This window comes from Mustela putorius, unplaced genomic scaffold (assembly GCF_011764305.1).
Source record: "Mustela putorius furo isolate JIRA1106 unplaced genomic scaffold, ASM1176430v1.1 tig00000253_pilon_pilon_pilon, whole genome shotgun sequence".
In the NCBI taxonomy this organism is placed as follows: Eukaryota; Metazoa; Chordata; class Mammalia; order Carnivora; family Mustelidae; genus Mustela; species Mustela putorius.
Genome location: NW_025421329.1, coordinates 5,134,046 through 5,150,978, shown reverse-complemented (window position 1 = coordinate 5,150,978; position 16,933 = coordinate 5,134,046). Strand labels below are relative to the sequence as shown.

Below are 16,933 nucleotides of genomic sequence, written 5' to 3'. Positions count from 1 at the left end.
TCATGATCTCAGGGTCCTGGGATCGAGTCCCGCATCGGGCTCTCTGCTCAGCAGGGAGCCTGCTTCCCTCTCTCTCTCTCTCTGCCTGCCTCTCCGACTACTTGTGATTTCTCTCTGTCAAATAAATAAATAAAATCTTTTTTTTAATAAATAAATAAATAAATAGAATAAATCTTTCTAAAAAATGAAATGAAATAAAATAAAGACAGAATACCAGAGCTACTACCCAAAGTTAGATGGCAGATCAGAAGTTTATGAACTAGCATGAACTTTCAAACAAGCAGGATTTGCCTCTCACATTAATTAGAAGCCACTGAGAAGTAAAATGATTCAGTTTTATAAACTTCCTTAATTTCTAGAGTATTTTTATTTCATACTCAACAGTGAAACTGAGCTACTACTTCATTTATCTGTACATTTTAGATCAATATTAAAATTCAAACAAAGATAACTTATGGAATCTGGCCCTTGTTCTTAATAGCCAGTAACAGAGTATTGAGCCATGACATACTCATCACATCCACAGCTGAATAAGCCCTTTTTGCTCCAGGAGGTTTCAGCCACCCTGGCAAAAATTTGATTTCTGGGGCACCTGGCTGACTCAGTCAGAAGAGCATGGGACTCTCGATCTCGCAGTCACGAGTTCAAGCCCCAAGTTGGGTGTAGAGAATACCTAAATAAAACTTTTTTTAAAAAATTAGATTTCTACAGCAAATCAGCCAGCCTGTTCCCAAGCATCTCCCCCACCCCACCCGAATCCCCAGCACGACCTCGTCCCTCACATCTGAGATATGCCACACTGAAGAAGTGAGACCCAAGGGCCCAAGGGAGGCTGGAAATACTGAACCTGGCAAGGCCCTTGTCATAGTCTTCCCCAACACCCTATCCAGCGACACACTTCATAAACAATTGGAACAAGAAGGGTCACTTCATTAAGTCCCTGCAAGAGTGTTTGCCCTTGCCCCTTACCCCTCACTACCTTCTGAGGCCCTCAGGCTATATCTTACTTGGTCCAAAATCTGGATGGGCCCATGCAGGCTCACCTGCCAATTCCCAAAAATAAGCCAAGCAGGAATCAGAAAGGAAAAGTGTTGCCAAGGACCCCACTTGACTTCTAATCTTCCCAGGAGCTACTCTACCAGACTTAACACATAAAACAGATATGGGACTCACTGCTTTACAGAATACTTTACTCTTAACAACTACTATGTTCCTGGTAGTATTTATTGACAATCCCACAAATTGCCTAGAAGTACACTTAATTTTAAGGATGGGGTACATGAGAATATACAAAAACCTAAATGCAGACCCTTTTGAACGCTTTCCCCTTGACCCATCTCTGACATCAGCCCTGGCTGCTGCAGACAGTTGCATGCAAGCTCCAGCTCAGTTGACAGCCAGACTCCTCAAGCACTGAGGGTCTTTGCGCCTCAGACTTTCTAGGAAGCCACGCAATTCTGCTCACCTGTTTGGATAGCCAATGGGGACAGGACCCAGTAGCTAAAGGCCCCACCTCCCATCCTCTGGATTGACAACCCCGGAAGACATTCTGTACTCTTTAATAAGTGGGCTGGTTAAAAATATAGCAGTTACACCCCCATCTCTATATAACTATAAGAATCTGGTGAGCCCTATGCCCTAATCCTTTGGAGCTACATTCCTGGCTACATCTTGTGTTATACCCCAAAAGAAGGAATTCTTACCAGATCCAATTAGAACAGTGATTTTTAGCATTAGCTGCATGCTGGAACCCCTGGGGGACCTTTGTAAAGTCTTGGTATTCAGACTCCTTTCCAGAAAAATAACACTGAACTATCTCAGGGTAGGGCAGGCTGCCCAGGCCTCACCCTTATACCAGGACCCATGAGTTCCAACACTGGCCAGGAGGGTAGTCAGCACAGCCCTGCAGAGAGGGCCAAAAGAAGCACTGAGGCCACTCTTAAGGGGCTCAGTCTTGAGAGTTTAAGACAAATCCTCTCTTTATCAGAACGTACTGGAGACAAAGGATCCATGAAAGTGGGGAGGCAGATAAATGGATTATGTACCAACAGTCTTTGCTTTTCTGTAACTGGAATCACACTACAAGTATTCTCTAGAGAAATGCTCATTTCATACAATATAGCCACTATGTTTTCTCATAGAAGTCCATATACTTCTATTGCATTCGATTTTTTAAAACTAACTGGCCAACTGTAACACCTTTGTTGAAAACCCACCTCTTGCCCAATGATCTGAAACGCTGCCTTTATTACATACCAAACTTCTCCTAAATAATTCTTTCAGGTCTCTCATCTAGTTTGCTAATAGTTTCTCTCTTGCTCTGCACCATTTGTTTTCATTACTAGAGTGTTGTAATACATTCTGATATCTAGGAAGGTCAGGATGTTCTGTGAGATTTTTTTTTAATTACATTTATCTAATTCCATCGAAATTTATTTTAAGGTATAGTATAAGGTACAGATCCAAAATGATTAATTTTCCATTACTGCCAATTAGTTGCCCAATTACTGCTTACTGAGACATCCTTCCATCTATTAATCTGTAATGCCTACTTGGTAAAATAACATATTCTTACACAGTAAATAGCACATATTCGATTCTCAACTGCCTATTGCCTTCCTTTAACTGGTCTAAGATTGCTGTCCCTGGGGAACTTACATGCTAGCATGGAAATAAAGAGTAAGCTTTCCAAAATAAATAACCAACAGACACAGTTATAACATTTTAGAAGGTGATAAGCCTTGCAAAGAAGAGGTGGAGAGGGTAAGAGACACAGGGAATACAGTGCAAGAATGGAGGTAGAACAGGCTGCAGTCTGAAGCAAGGTGCTGAGGTTAGAGGGAGCAGAGGTACAGGCTTTGTTATGAAGAAGGACGGCAAGGATAGGAGGCCATAGTAATTTAAGGAATAGAGGAGACCTTTTAAAAACACTGCTCCTGATGTGGGCCCCTCTAAGTTGATGACGCCACCATCCCCTCGTCACTTCCACCAGAAACCAAACCACCCAACTGCCATGATCAAGCAGTCCCCTCCTTTCTGGCTCGTTGTCCCCGCTGCCCATCTGAATGACACTCGGATCCCGTCTATACTGGTCAAAGGCCATGCTCACCTCTCAGGTCCCCGCCTCTCCTCTCCAGTCCAATCTAAGAGGGTCAAAGCTAAGGAGCAAACATGACCTTCCCATCCGGCTGAACTATCCACAGTGGCTGCACCCTGCCAAATGCCCAAGCCCCAAGCTCCTTCCCGGGACCCTGATAACACTGTCATTCTTCCATCCCATCTGCCTGCCTCTCCCCACGTGCAGCCTTCTCGCCATGAGACTGAAACTGCTTGTTATACCATTGGACAGGTTCAAGCCTCCCTCCCCTTGTTCATGCTCTTCCAGGAACATGTCAGCTCCTGCCCAAGCTTTCAGACCCAGCCACCTCTTCTTCACTCTTCAAGACTCAACTCAGATATTTGATATCTACTCATGGACATCTGTTTGGATGACCAATTCCCCACCCAAAGCTCTGTGTATTCCACTCCCTCCCTCAGCACCAGGAAAATGTTGCTTCTCAGAACTGTCCCAGTGTGATTTCCACCTCCCTAAAGAAAGGAACCTTGCCTGATTTCTCTTTCTTGTTTCCATGACTAAACCAGAAATCAGGCACATGAAGAGTACAGTCAACAATACTTACTTGTGAGAAGGGGGAAAAAAAAACGTAACTGGCCCAATTTCTACATATACAGGTATGGATCAAGAACAGAAATGAGCCTCCTACTCAAAGCAAATGGAAATACCAGTACGTGGGTGCCTGGGTGGCTCAGTGGGTTAAGCCGCTGCCTTCGGCTCAGGTCATGATCTTGGGGACCTGGGATCCAGTCCTGTACTGGTCTCTCTGCTCAGCAGGGAGCCTGCTTCCCTCTCTCTCTCTGCCTGCCTCTCTGTCTACTTGTGATCTCTCTCTGTCAAATAAATAAATAAAATCTCTATTAAAAAAAAAAAAAAAGAAATACCAGTACATTCTGGAAGATATATATTCATAATGCGAATATTATTTGCATTTGTTATTTCTGCAATACTTAGCCTTTGAGACTTTCAGGTTGGCTGATAAGAGGAGAGGAGAAAGCCTGCAATCCTTTCCCCCACTGTCAGGGCTTTACTTTGTTCTGCTGACCTGAAGTTAAATCTGAATGTAAGCGGTTCTCTCAGGCCAGAGCTGAGGAACCTGAAATGCGATCGGTTCATAAGGCTTATTAACATGTGTGCCCTCCTCAGCCAGCATCTGATCTCCATCAAGGTGCACAGAGACCAATGATTGCACAGTGCCTAACAGTCTCCAGTGGGGACTGCAAAACCATTTGGGGGTGTGGGGTTCTTGCAGAGAATAAAGGCCTAAGGGAAAACATTTCAACAGAGAGAGCCAATGAGGGCAGATGAAGGAGGTTGTATAAATAGCCAACTATCGGGATGCCTGGGTGGCTCAATCGGTTAAGCCGCTGCCTTCGGCTTGGATCATGATCCTGGGATTCTGGGATCAAGTCCTGCATCGGGCTCCTTGCTTGGCGGGGAGCCTGCTTCTCTCACCGCCTCTGGCTACCACTCTGCGTGCTTGTGCACTCGCTCGCGCTCTCTCTCTCTCTCTCTCTCTCTGACAAATAAATAAATAAATAAAATCTTAAAAAAAAAAAATAGCCAACTGTCAACATTACCAAATCTAAGATTCTAGAGCTAAAAAGGTCCCCAAGGATCCACTTTGCCAAACCCTCTAACCTAAAACACAAAGACACCAAACCTGAGCTCCATGATGTAGCCAAAGTCACCCAGTAGCCATTAAGCCAGAATTCCAAACTACCCAACTCCCAGGCTGCTTTAGGCTACTCCTCTCTTCTTTCCTTCAAGCTCCTCAAGAGACTTCAGGAGGAAAAATAAAGAAAGGAGGGAAAAGCTATATACTCTGTATTGTGTGTATTCCCCCAGCATTTAATTGGGACAGATGGGGTGAAGAGTAGACAGTGTGCCTGGGAACAGACCCACCCTCCATGCCAAGATGCTAACTGATCCACCAGTGTTTACCTGCAGCCCAAACACAGTGTTCAAGCCCATAATGACATTTTTCTTCTACAGCAGCTACTTTCCTCTTACCAGAAAAAATGCCAGGCCATGCCAGCAGCCAGTTCATCCCAAGCCCTGTAACCACAAAGACACGGCTCAAAGTGAAGGTTGGACATAGTTTGCCGGCTCTTGCCTTTGCCTCTCTCAGAGCCTTGGGGACAAATGTGAGTTGGTACTCATAAGACCAACATCTCTAAGACCGGCAGAGGCAATCTGAAGCCCCAGACAGCATCACTTCAAATGCCAAATACTGTGTATCCCTAGAAAAGATGCAGGGAAAAAACCTCAGAATTACTATCTACGCCGCAATCCTAAATCAAGGGCTGAAACAAGTTAACGTGGGCTCTGCTGAATGCTGAAACACCAGCATTTCATTTTCAGAGCCTTAACATATATAGTACTTCAACTACTAAGAACAAAAATCCACGAAAGCCCCAAACCAGCTCCTGGTTGTGATTACCGCTGTTACTGCTGTCTTTCAGGCTGAAGGCCACAGGCCTTTTCTCTAGGAATCACAATTTATGAAAGTCCCATTCCCACCAAACACTGTTTCAGCCAGGAATGAGATCCCCAACACATTCTAAATGTTAAGATATCTCTGGGTTCCTCTGTAGTCCACTGTTAATCAACAAGCCAGGAGGAATTTTCACAAGGTTGTTATTTAGCATTAGAAACAAAACTCTTGAAACACCCACTGACAGTAACACAGAGACATTGTTTCTAGGTATTGAGATCACATCTCCAAAGCTCACAGGAGCCAGTGTTTAAGTGGAATGCATTTTTCTAGGACTTGTAGGAAGACACAACTGGCCATGTGCCTTAGGCTCTGGTGGAAGGCTGCAAGAGATCCAAGAGTCCTGAATTTATGCATTTATTTATCTTTAGAGAATTCCATATCCTGTGACTTCATAAAGTAAGCTGGGCTCTGACCTAATTCCTTTCCTTCTTCCCTTGATTGGCCTAATGTCATGCATCCGTATAGAACTAATTTATCACCAATCTATCCCGGGTACTGAAATAGGCTTGGAATGAATTCCTGGACATACTTCTCACCTCACACAATGCCAGAGCCAAGGAAGGGATCCAAAAGGAGAAATGAGCAAGTCTTTCAGTCTTTCAGGTCTATTATTCTTAACCTTTCGTGATTCCTCCTCCGGTTTCATTTCATTAAATTCTATTAAGACAGACATGAAAGAAGCCTAAAAGAAAAGTTGGCTGAGCCTACCTGGTATTTTATTCACAGTTCACATCTGGGTGGAAGGTCTATATTTTCAGCTCCTTAAAAATGACGAGTTCTCCCAAAATATCTCTCTCCTGAATAAAGATATACACTTTTGAGGCAATTTGTCATTAATAGTAATTCTCACTCAGTGAGATGCTAACTTTGCGCAAATACCAGTAAAACTTCCACGTACCGAATGGGATGACAACTTTTCCAGCGTAGATTCAGAGCCAATATTAACATTTGCTAATGTTAATACTGTTAATATTATTAATATTGTTATATATTTATAACATTATTTATATGTTATATAAACATGTAATACATATATATGTAAAAATATATAAACATATAATACATATATAACATTATTTATATGTTATATAAACATAATATATTTATATTTAACAATATAATATTGTTAATATTGTTAATGTTGCTGTATTATTCTCTACACTTGTGGCATGTTTGAAATACTTCAAATTTTTAAAATAATAATAAAAATCTACTGCCTAGAAAATCTACATCCACAAAAAAATGTAAAAAAAAAAAAGGGATGATTTTTGCATCATTGTTAGTAACAATAAAAAACTGTCAATAATCCCATAAATCCATCAAAAGGAGAACAGTAAACAAAATACAGTATCTTCATAAAATAGAATCCTACCTGCAGAGAAAGGGGAACCCTCCTACGCTGTTGGTGGGAATGCAAGCTGGTGCAACCACTCTGGAAAACAGCATGGAGGTTCCTCAAAAAGCTGAAAATAGAGCTACCCTACGACCCAGCAATCATACTACCGGGTATTTACCCTAAAGATACAAATGTAGTGATCCAAAGGGGCACATGCACCCAAATGTTTATAGCAGCAATGTCCACAAAAGCCAAACTATGGAAAGAACCTAGATGTCCATCAACAGATGAATAAATAAAGAAGATGTGGAATATATATACAATGGAATACTATGCAGCCATCAAAAGAAATGAAATCTTGCCATTTGTGACGACATGGATCGAACTAGAGGGTATTATGCTTAGAGAAATAAGTCAAAAATCGGAGAAAGACAACTATCATACGATCTCCCTGATATGAGGAAGTGGAGATGCAGCATGGGGGTTGTGAGGGGTAGGAAAAGAATAAATGAAACAAGATGGGATTGGGAGGGAGACAAACCATAAGAGACTCTTAATCTCACAAAACAAACTGAGGGTTGCAGGGCAGGTGGGTGGAAGGAGAGGGTGAAAAAAGAATCCTACCTTGCAGTTAAAATGAATGAATTAATTGTAACAAAACAAGTTATACTGCTAGATAAAAGAAGCATGTCTCAGAACAGTATATACACTATAATACCATTTAGGTAGAGGACATGTGCAAACACACACGTATATACACACATACATGTATACACACACATAAACACGCACATGCACACACTGAATCTAGTCTTAAAGAAACCCAAACTGAGAGATGCCATTCAACAGACAAATGGACAGGGGCACCTGGGTGGCTCAGTGGGTTAAGCCTCTGCCTTCGGCTCAGGTCATGATCTCAAGGTCCTGGTATCCAGCCCCACATCAGGCTCTCTGCTCAGAAGGGAACCTTGCTTCCCCCTCTCTCTCTGACCTGCCTCTCTGACTCTCTGCCTACTTGTGATCGCTCTCTTTCTGTCAAATAAATAAATAAAATCTTTTAATAAATAAATAAATAACGGACAAATGGATAAAGCAACTGTGGTCCATATATACGATGAAATATTACTCAGCCATCATAAAGGATGAATATCCAACTTCTGTATCAACATGGGTGGAACTGGAGGAGATTATGCTGAGTGAAATAAGTCAAGCAGAGTAAGTCAATTATCATATGGTTTCACTTACTTGTGGAACATAAGGAATAGCATGGAGGACATTAGGAGAAGAAGGGGAAAATGAAGAGGGGGGAATCAGAACTATGGACTCCGAGAAACAAATGGAGAGTTTGGGGGTGGGGGGGGAGGAACGGTTAGCCAGGTGATGGGTATTAAGGATGGCACGTATTGCATGGAGCACTGGGTGATATACACAAACAATGAATCATGAAACACAGCATCAAAAACTAATGATGTACTGTATGGTGACTAATGTAACATATAAATAAATAAATAAATAAAATGCAACACATGGGTCTGAACCACTTTAAAAGACCAGTTATGGGGGGCATCTGGGTGGCTCAGTGGGTTAAGCCTCTGCCTTCAGCTTAGGTCATGTTCCCATGGTCCTGGGATCGAGCCCCACATCGGGCTTTCTGCTCAGCGGGGAGCCGGCTTCCTCCTCTCTCTCTCTGCCTCTCTGCCTATGTGTGATCTCTATCCATCAACTAAATAAATTTTAAAAATAAAATAAAGTAAAATAAAATAAAAAATAATAAATTAAAAAACCAGTTATGGGATAATCACTCAAAGGTAAACATAGTCTGAGGATTGGATGGTACTGAAATGGCAGTGGTAATTTTCTGCTTTTAATGGATGTTTTGAGGTTTTTAAGAGATGTCTTTGTTGGCAGGAAATATACCCTCATGTTTTTGGGAGTGATAGGATATCAGGTCAGCAAAATATTCCCAAATAGTTTAGGAAAAATGTCCATTCTTCCAACTTCATTTACTTCATATCATATATAAAAATTAAGTCAAAATAAATATTAAAAGAGTTAAAATTACAAAATCTTTACATGAAAACACAGGAGAAAGCCTTCAAAACCTTCTTATATATTGGATATGACACCAACAGGGCAGGCAACAAAAGAAAAAACAGAAAATGGAATTCATCAAAATGTAAATTAGGGGTGCCTGGGTGGCTCAGTCAATTATGTGTCTGACTCTAGATTTCAGCTCAGGTCTTGATCTCAGGGTCATGAATCTAAGCCCTGTACTGGCTCCATAGTAGATGTTGAGCCCACTTAAAAACAAAAAAAAACAAAAACAAAAGGAAAACTTTTATATATCAAAGGACACTATCAATAGAGTGAAAAGGCAATCTACAGAATGGGAGAAAATATTTGCAAATCATACATCTGATAAAGGCGTAATATCCAAAATAAAGACCTACAACTCAACAATAAAATGATTCAAAAATGAACAAAGCACTTGAATAGATATTTCCCTAAAGAAGACACACAAATGGCCAATCAGCAAATGAACAGATGCTCAACATCACAAAGCAAAAGGGAAATGCAAATCAGAACAAGATCCCACCTCATACCTATTGGGGATGGCTATTAACAAAAAAACAGAAAAGAAGTGAGGGCAAGGATATGAAGAAATTGGTACCTTTCGAGTGGGAATATAAAATGGTGCCGCCACGGAGGAAAATGATAGGGCACTTGTTCAAAAAATTAAACAAAGAATTGTGAATATGATCCAGCAACTTCACTTCAATGAATACACTCAAAAGTACTGAAAGCAGGCAACCGAACAGATATCTGCACACCTGTGTCACAGCAGCATTACTTGCCAGAGTCAAAAAGTGGGAACAACCCAAATGTCCATCAACTGATGAACAGCTAAACAAAATGTGGCATATACCTAAAATGGAATGTTACTCAGCCTTAAAAAGAATGAAATTCTGACACATGCTACATGAATGAACTCTGAAGACATCATGCTAAGTAAAATAAGCCAGACATAAAAGGACAAACACTGTATGATTCTATTCATGTGAGGGCCTTCAAATAATCAATTTCAGAGACAGAAAGTAGAAGACTGGTTACCAGGGATGCATGGAGTGAAATGGGTTTACAGTTTAATTGGGTAGAGTACCAGTTTAGGAAGATGGGAAAGTTCTGGAAATGGCTGCACAACCAACGTGAATGTCCCTAATGCCACTGAACTGTACACTAAAATATGGTAAAATGGCTAAAATGGTTCTGTTTTCTATTTTACCACAATTCTTAAAAAGTCTTATGATACAGACACTCTCAGAGATACCACATATTTTCTGAGTATGTGGTAAATGTGAGTAAATAAATTTTCATTAAGTCTGGAAGAAAAGGCATAGAACTTAACTAATGGTGTTATCTCTGGAAATGAGAGATTATAGTCAAAATCATCTTTAGTATTTTTAATTTTTTAAAAGGATACTGATTTTACATATTACTTGTAACAGAAACTGACAGAAAAATGGTATATTACGGGCACACGAGAAAAATAAAAGACAGGAAAAGAACTGCTTCTATAAAAATACCTTTCTGCCCAGGAATACTATAAAAACTCACTAATAAAAAAAAATAACATTTCCAAACTGGTACCTTCCAGAATACACTGCTTACATGAAATTTAAAAAACAGTAATAGGAGAGTCTTCCCTGGAGAATGAAGGAGACACAGGAACAACACAAGCAGGGGCAGAGGTATGCAGGGGAGAATCCACAGAGCATAAGGCCAGATCTAGTCTGGATTTTGAAATGAAATTTTATAGGATTTGTAGTTATCCCCTAAAGGTTTCATGACCCAACAATGACACCACCAACAGTTAATAACAGCCTTTGCCCTCTCTGCAGTCAAACTACCACAATTCCTGAACCTGTCAGCCACTGCTTGGGGGATTCTGTGGGTATCATGCCCCGGTCTGAGCAGGAGTGGAGAATGGAAACAAGGCCACAAACCTAGCTCTTTCCATTACACAGAAATTGAGGCTTCCGGGCTCCACTTTCATGCTTAAAAATAGAAAAAGAAATTGACTTCACATTTTATGGAGAGTAGTCAAAGGAATACATTTAATGTGAAGAATCTTCAGAGAAGTGCTGTTCTTTTTTGTTTTGTATTGACAAAAATAACTAAGATGACGGAACAAAGCAGGTAGAAAGCGACGATTATGAAACTCTTGACCTGATACCAGCAAGCAGTCCCCTGGCATTGGTCAGGCACAACAGCCTCCTCCAGCCTCGGATTTCCACTCTGCCTCTGGAGCCGCTGCCGCCCTTCTGACAATTACCTCCCACAACTTCCAAGATCAATGAACACCAGGAAACATACTTTTCCAAAAATAAATCCTTTTCTTCCTCTGACAAGTTCCAAACACTTAAGATTTAGAAACTGCCCTAACGATACCAGTTATAATGGCACGTAAAAATCAAATTCAATATAAATGTTTCTTGGGCTCTTTACGGTCTCTTTTTAAAAAGTTTTTTGCATTTGGGGGAAAGCAGGCTGATAGTGAAACAGTGGCTTCATGCAGACTTGAAGAAGGGTACCTAAATCCTTGAAACCTGCTTCTTTGTTATTGGACATCATCAAACAGAGGTTCTGGCTTTATGTCCAAACTGTGCCCAAGGAACTTGCAGAACCAGGGCTGAGCATCACACCCCTTGATGTCTAAATGTCTGATCTCATCCTAGAAACTCAAAGAAACTCATGCCATGGAATCCCCTCACTACCCTGCATTGGAGGCAGGAATGGGGTCTTCCTAGTAGTGAACTGTAGAAGGCTAGCCTTTACAGTGCGCCCCACTGCTCAAACCTTGGTATAAAAGAATTCAAACATGAGTCACTTATAGAACACCCTTACTGCGGGAGGCAGAACACGAGTGGCTAAGAGCCTCCAAAGTACATCCAGACCCACACCTCTTACCTACCTGTTGGAAGAGCTCTGAACTGCTACCTGCTGCCCCTTCCCTCGCCTACACTACAGTCCAGCTCAGCCATGTCTGCGAACACACCCAGATGCTCTCAGATTCCAACAACCATCCGACTTACTACCCTAGCCACGAAGGCCTCGCATCATTAGGCCTGAGTCACAATTCTATCCTCCTTGTCCTATCCCCTCTCAGATACCCTCGGAGCTCGGCCACACTGGCCTTTCTTCCACTGATCAACCCAGGACTCTGTACTTGCTGATTCCTCCATCCAGCCCATTCTTCCCCCAGGCTTCATGGGCCTGACTCCCTCTCAGCTCCACCTCCTTCCTCAGCCCCCATACCTAACCTTACAGCATTCTCTGTACCTCACCCTGTTTTGATTTCTTTATATAATCACAACCATCAATTATGCTGGCTTTTGTATGTGTCTCACCACAGTGCAAGCTCCACAAGGGCGCGATGCTGGCTCCGTGCTCTACTTATGCGTGAAGCTGGCACAAAGCAGGCACCGTTATCAGTATCTGTTACACACATACATGAGAGGGTGGTAGGTAGGTGAGAGGATGGCTGGATGGGCAGACAGACAGAAGAATACACAGCAGGTGCAGAGATGGATAAATGAACAAGCAAACAAACAAATAAAAAATGAGGATGGACCATTAATAAAAGCACCAACCACTATGCAACCAGTGCCACACCATGCAATGAGGATTCAAAGGCAGGAAGAGCCCACCTGGATGGGCCCTGAGGTAAGCATCATGAATGAAGTACTATCTTAAATTAACCTTAAAAGATTGTGGGGGTGGAAAAACAGGGTAGGAGTTCCTTTTGGGTAGATGACCAGGAACACAAGGAGAAAAACAAAAATAACAGTCAAAAACCAGTACACATTCTGCAGGAAACTAGTCCTACAATTTAATGTGAAAAGCTTCTACCATGAACTTAACAAGTAATACATCATAAAATACGAACCCCTAACAATGCCCCCTGTGTTTAAAAGTAAATGATTAGCCAACAGCCCACAAAGCCTCAACATTCATGCATTCTGTTAAATTGCAATTCTCCCAGCCAAGGCTTGGTAGTGATCACCCTGGGTTTTTATTCAAGTCCCATGAATAAATCAACCTAGGAATAGGGCCAGATGTCTGGTACCCAAAAAACCAAGAGAACTATAAGCATTGTTTTTCAAACCAAAAATCTCAAGAGAGTATGCCACTGGAATCTCACCCAGCCATTGGGCAATCCACACATTGGGTTCCCCTCTCTTAAGAAATAAGCTACTCCAGGATACCTGGGTGGCTTGGTCAGTTGAGCATCCAGCTCTTGATTTCGGCTCAGGTCACGATCTCAAGGTCCTGAGATCGAGCCTCAAATCAGGCTCCACACTCACTGCAGAGTCTAGAATTCTCTCTCTCTCTCTCTCTCTCTCTCTGTACCTCCCCCCACTCACATATGCTCTCTCTCCCACTCCCTCTCTAAAATAAATAAATAAATAAATCTTTAAAAAAAAGAAACGTTATTCCCCTGGCACAGGCCTCAATGTCACTCGGCAGAGGGGCCCATCATCAGTCACTCATGTATTGAGCTGTTGTTCTATCGGCTTTTCCCTGACACATATGTAATTGTGTCAAGAAGGTACCATGCTCTGGGAATATTTTCATCACTGCGGTGTGTATGGGGGTGGGGGGTGAGGAACTGAGGGGGCACTGATGAGTAAGAACAGCCTCATATGTGACCTCAATTCTTAAGCCCAGCCATCTTGCTTCCTGGCAGCTGCAGTAATACAGGTTGTAAAGTATTTGTAGTCATCACAGCTGGGGAGACAGAGCGGGGGAGGGCAGGTGGTCCAGAGAGACCAATGCCTGGAGCAGATAAAAATGGCAATGTTCAATTTTCTCTGGTCCAGTAGCTCGCAAAGCATGCACAAAGAACTAGTTAAAAACATAAATCTGCTACTCTTCTGCTTTTTACATCCAGACATGCCAGGAACTCTGGTTCAGAAAACCAGAGGTGGGGGGAAAGTACCCAGACTCTGCATTTTTTTTTTAAGATTTTATTTATTTATTTGATAGAGACACAGAGAGAGAGGAAACACAAGCAGGGGGAGTGGGAGAGGGAGAAGCAGGCCTCCTGCAGAGCAGGGAGCCTGATGCGGGGCTCAATCCCAGGACCCTGGGATCATGACCTGGGCCAAAGGCAGATGCTTAACAACTGAGCCACCCAGGTGCCCCAAGACTCTGCATTTTAATATGCACCCTCCATGGCTTGAAGCCTGTGGTCTCAGACAGAGAACGCAACTACCAGTCTGAGTGACTCTGCAGGGAACAGAGTATGGAATCCCTGCACACAATAGCCCCCAGGCCACCAGTATCTTCATTTCTTTGGGGCCTTCTGAGAATCTGATGAAAACCCATTTTTTATTTCTAACACTTCCATGTCACTCTTTCTCTCCATTAGTAATGCAAATGTTTGAACAAGGCTTTCTACAAAATACCACTGATTTGCCAAACATCTTTCTACAATTACCCGGAACTACAAAGCTCCTAATAAATTACCTAAAAAGCTAAAAATTCCCAATTAAAATTTTGAGTCTGTATATTTAAAGCATTGCTTTGCCAAAGTATAAATCCATGGAAGGATAAAATTCACCTCCCTCCCTTGGGAATAATAAAAAAGATGCTTAGGGGGCCTGGGTAGCTCAGTCGGTTAAGCATCCAACTCTTGATTTTGGCTCAGGTCATTATCTCAGGGTCCTGAGATCGAGCCCCATATTGGGCTCCATGCTGAGGGTAGAACCTGCATAAGATTCTCTCTCTCCCCGGGACGCCTGGGTGGCTCAGTTGGTTGGACGACTGCCTTCGGCTCGGGTCGTGATCCTGGAGTCCTGGGATCGAGTCCCACATCGGGCTCCCAGCTCCATGGAGAGTCTGCTTCTCTCTCTGACCTTCTCCTCGCTCATGCTCTCTCTCACTGTCTCTCTCTCAAATAAATAAATAAAATCTTTAAAAAAAAAATTAAAAAAAAATTAAAAAAAAAAAAAAAAAGATTCTCTCTCTCCCCTTCCCTTTGCCCCTCCCCTCTCAAAAAAGATGCTGGTTAATCTTTGGCAGGTCAAACAGTAAGGTAAGGAGTTTGGGGGGGTGGTTTAAAGATTTTATTTGAGAGAGAGACAGAGAGAACACGTGTGCACCTGTGCAGTGGGGAGGGGCAGGGGAAAGGAACAAGCAGACCCATTGCTAAGCAGAGAGCCTGACGCAGGGCTGGATCCCAGGACCCCAAGATCATGACCTGAGCAGAATGCAGACACTTAACCAACTAAACTATGCAGGCACCCCTAGAAGTTTGTGTTTTTGACACAACCACAGATAAGATCAGAAGGTTAAAATAACTAAGAATCTGCCCAAAATGCATACAAAGGAACAAAGCCCTTAAACTTTAAATGCACTAGCCCATTAGTGCCCTGAGAGAGTTGTTTAATCTAGTTGTTTAATCTAATTGAAGATTATAAATGTTTCATGTGTCAAAGGTAGAGAAGATCGCAGTTTTTAATTTACCAGCCAAAATTTCAATAGGAGAGAACCAAACTCTTACCAGTTTTTGCAATTTCAGTAAACAGATTTAAGAAGGTAAGATAAAGGTCAGTTGATCAGTCAATCAATCAGTGGGGCCCCAAGCAAAGATACAACCATGTATCTCTTGCAAAGGCCTCTATTGTACCAACGTAGGACAATTATTTATATGGAAACAAATCAAAATAGTAAGACAAAAGTGATCCTTTGCAGCTCCCCCAACAAGGAAGAAGCCAGCCTGCTTGGAAACATCTTCGAAGTTTACAACCTTTCTGACCAGCCAGGTCCGCATACCCCAGGTAGGGCATGGCATACTCACACTGATGGGACTTAGTAGAGATTGTGGCTGCTGGTGAGCCAAGAGCAGGACTGCGGGAGGTCAAGGGCCCACCCAGCCTCCATACCCAACCTTCCCCCCAGAGGTTTATGCTGCTTTCCTAACTCAAGGAAGTCAGTGTTCACGCTGAAATAAAAACAAGGGAGATTTCCGTAGCCCAAAGGTCCGGCCAGGTACCAGCCCTGTCCAGGAAAGGCTGCTGCGGGACAGGAGAATCCCAGGATTCAGGGTCACCAGCACTCCCACCACAATACCACGACAAAGATGAACAACACCAACGACAAAAACAACATAATGAAGACACTCTTGCAAAGTCTCTGCTTCTGTTTTACTAACGCTTCTGTGTAAACACAACAGGACTCTCAGGCAACATCTGTTTGATGAATCAGTGTGACAAAACGAACTAATGACTGGAATAAAGGAGAGGATCTGAGTATCATTTTGGCAACCAGACTTAGAAGCACATTCTTGTCACAAGTCAACAACAACGAGCCTGGCTCAGCTCATGCAAAAACCAAGATGAAACCAACAGAGATAGGGAAATTGCACCTGGAGTTCAAGCCTTTAAAAAAAAGGATAAAAAAGGAAAGACCTACACTAAATAAATGTACTTCTATGAAAAAACACAAACTTGTTGGCATCAACATACTTCTTCCATATACTGAGAATAACTCTCATTACATCTCAACCTCAAACTGGAACGTGCAGGAATGAAGTACCCACCTTTGTGCACCTGCCACAGGCTGCCACCTGTGTCCTAGTCTGTCCTCCATTCCACCTTTGGGATTCCATAGCACATATTACTTAAAAGGCTAGCCCGTCTCTGGAAGTACAGATAAATAAAACCAAACAGAGCTCTTTCCCCACCCAGCTCTCTCCCCTACATATTTCCTCCTGATCCTACAGAAGTTGTAAATCTCTCAATCCAAGCATTCCAAGGTTTCCAGGAATAGAGATGGATCCTTGCTGATAAGACAAGTATATGGAGAAACTTGTAAGTGAAGTGATGATGATATTCAGACAAGCATAAAATTAAAAGCTCTGACACCATTTTTTACTGGTCAACTTCTCCCAGCAGTGTGTCAATACACACATGAGCTA

At 42.3% G+C, this 16,933-nt stretch overlaps 1 protein-coding gene across 4 annotated transcripts in view; it reads right to left on the bottom strand.

Annotated features, from left to right (window-relative positions):
* The window catches only part of DTD1 (D-aminoacyl-tRNA deacylase 1), a 170,278-nt gene that overhangs the window by 119,944 nt on the left and 33,401 nt on the right, over nt 1–16,933 (bottom strand). The window contains exon 5 of one of the 4 annotated variants that reach the window (XM_013057065.2): nt 6,347–6,412. The exons of the other annotated variants lie outside the window; for them this stretch is intronic. Within the exon in view, the coding sequence (XP_012912519.1) occupies nt 6,362–6,412 (51 nt within the window). The 3' untranslated portion in view covers nt 6,347–6,361. Of the gene's footprint in view, nt 1–6,346; nt 6,413–16,933 lie in introns of those variants that run through there. 4 annotated transcript variants of the gene reach the window in all.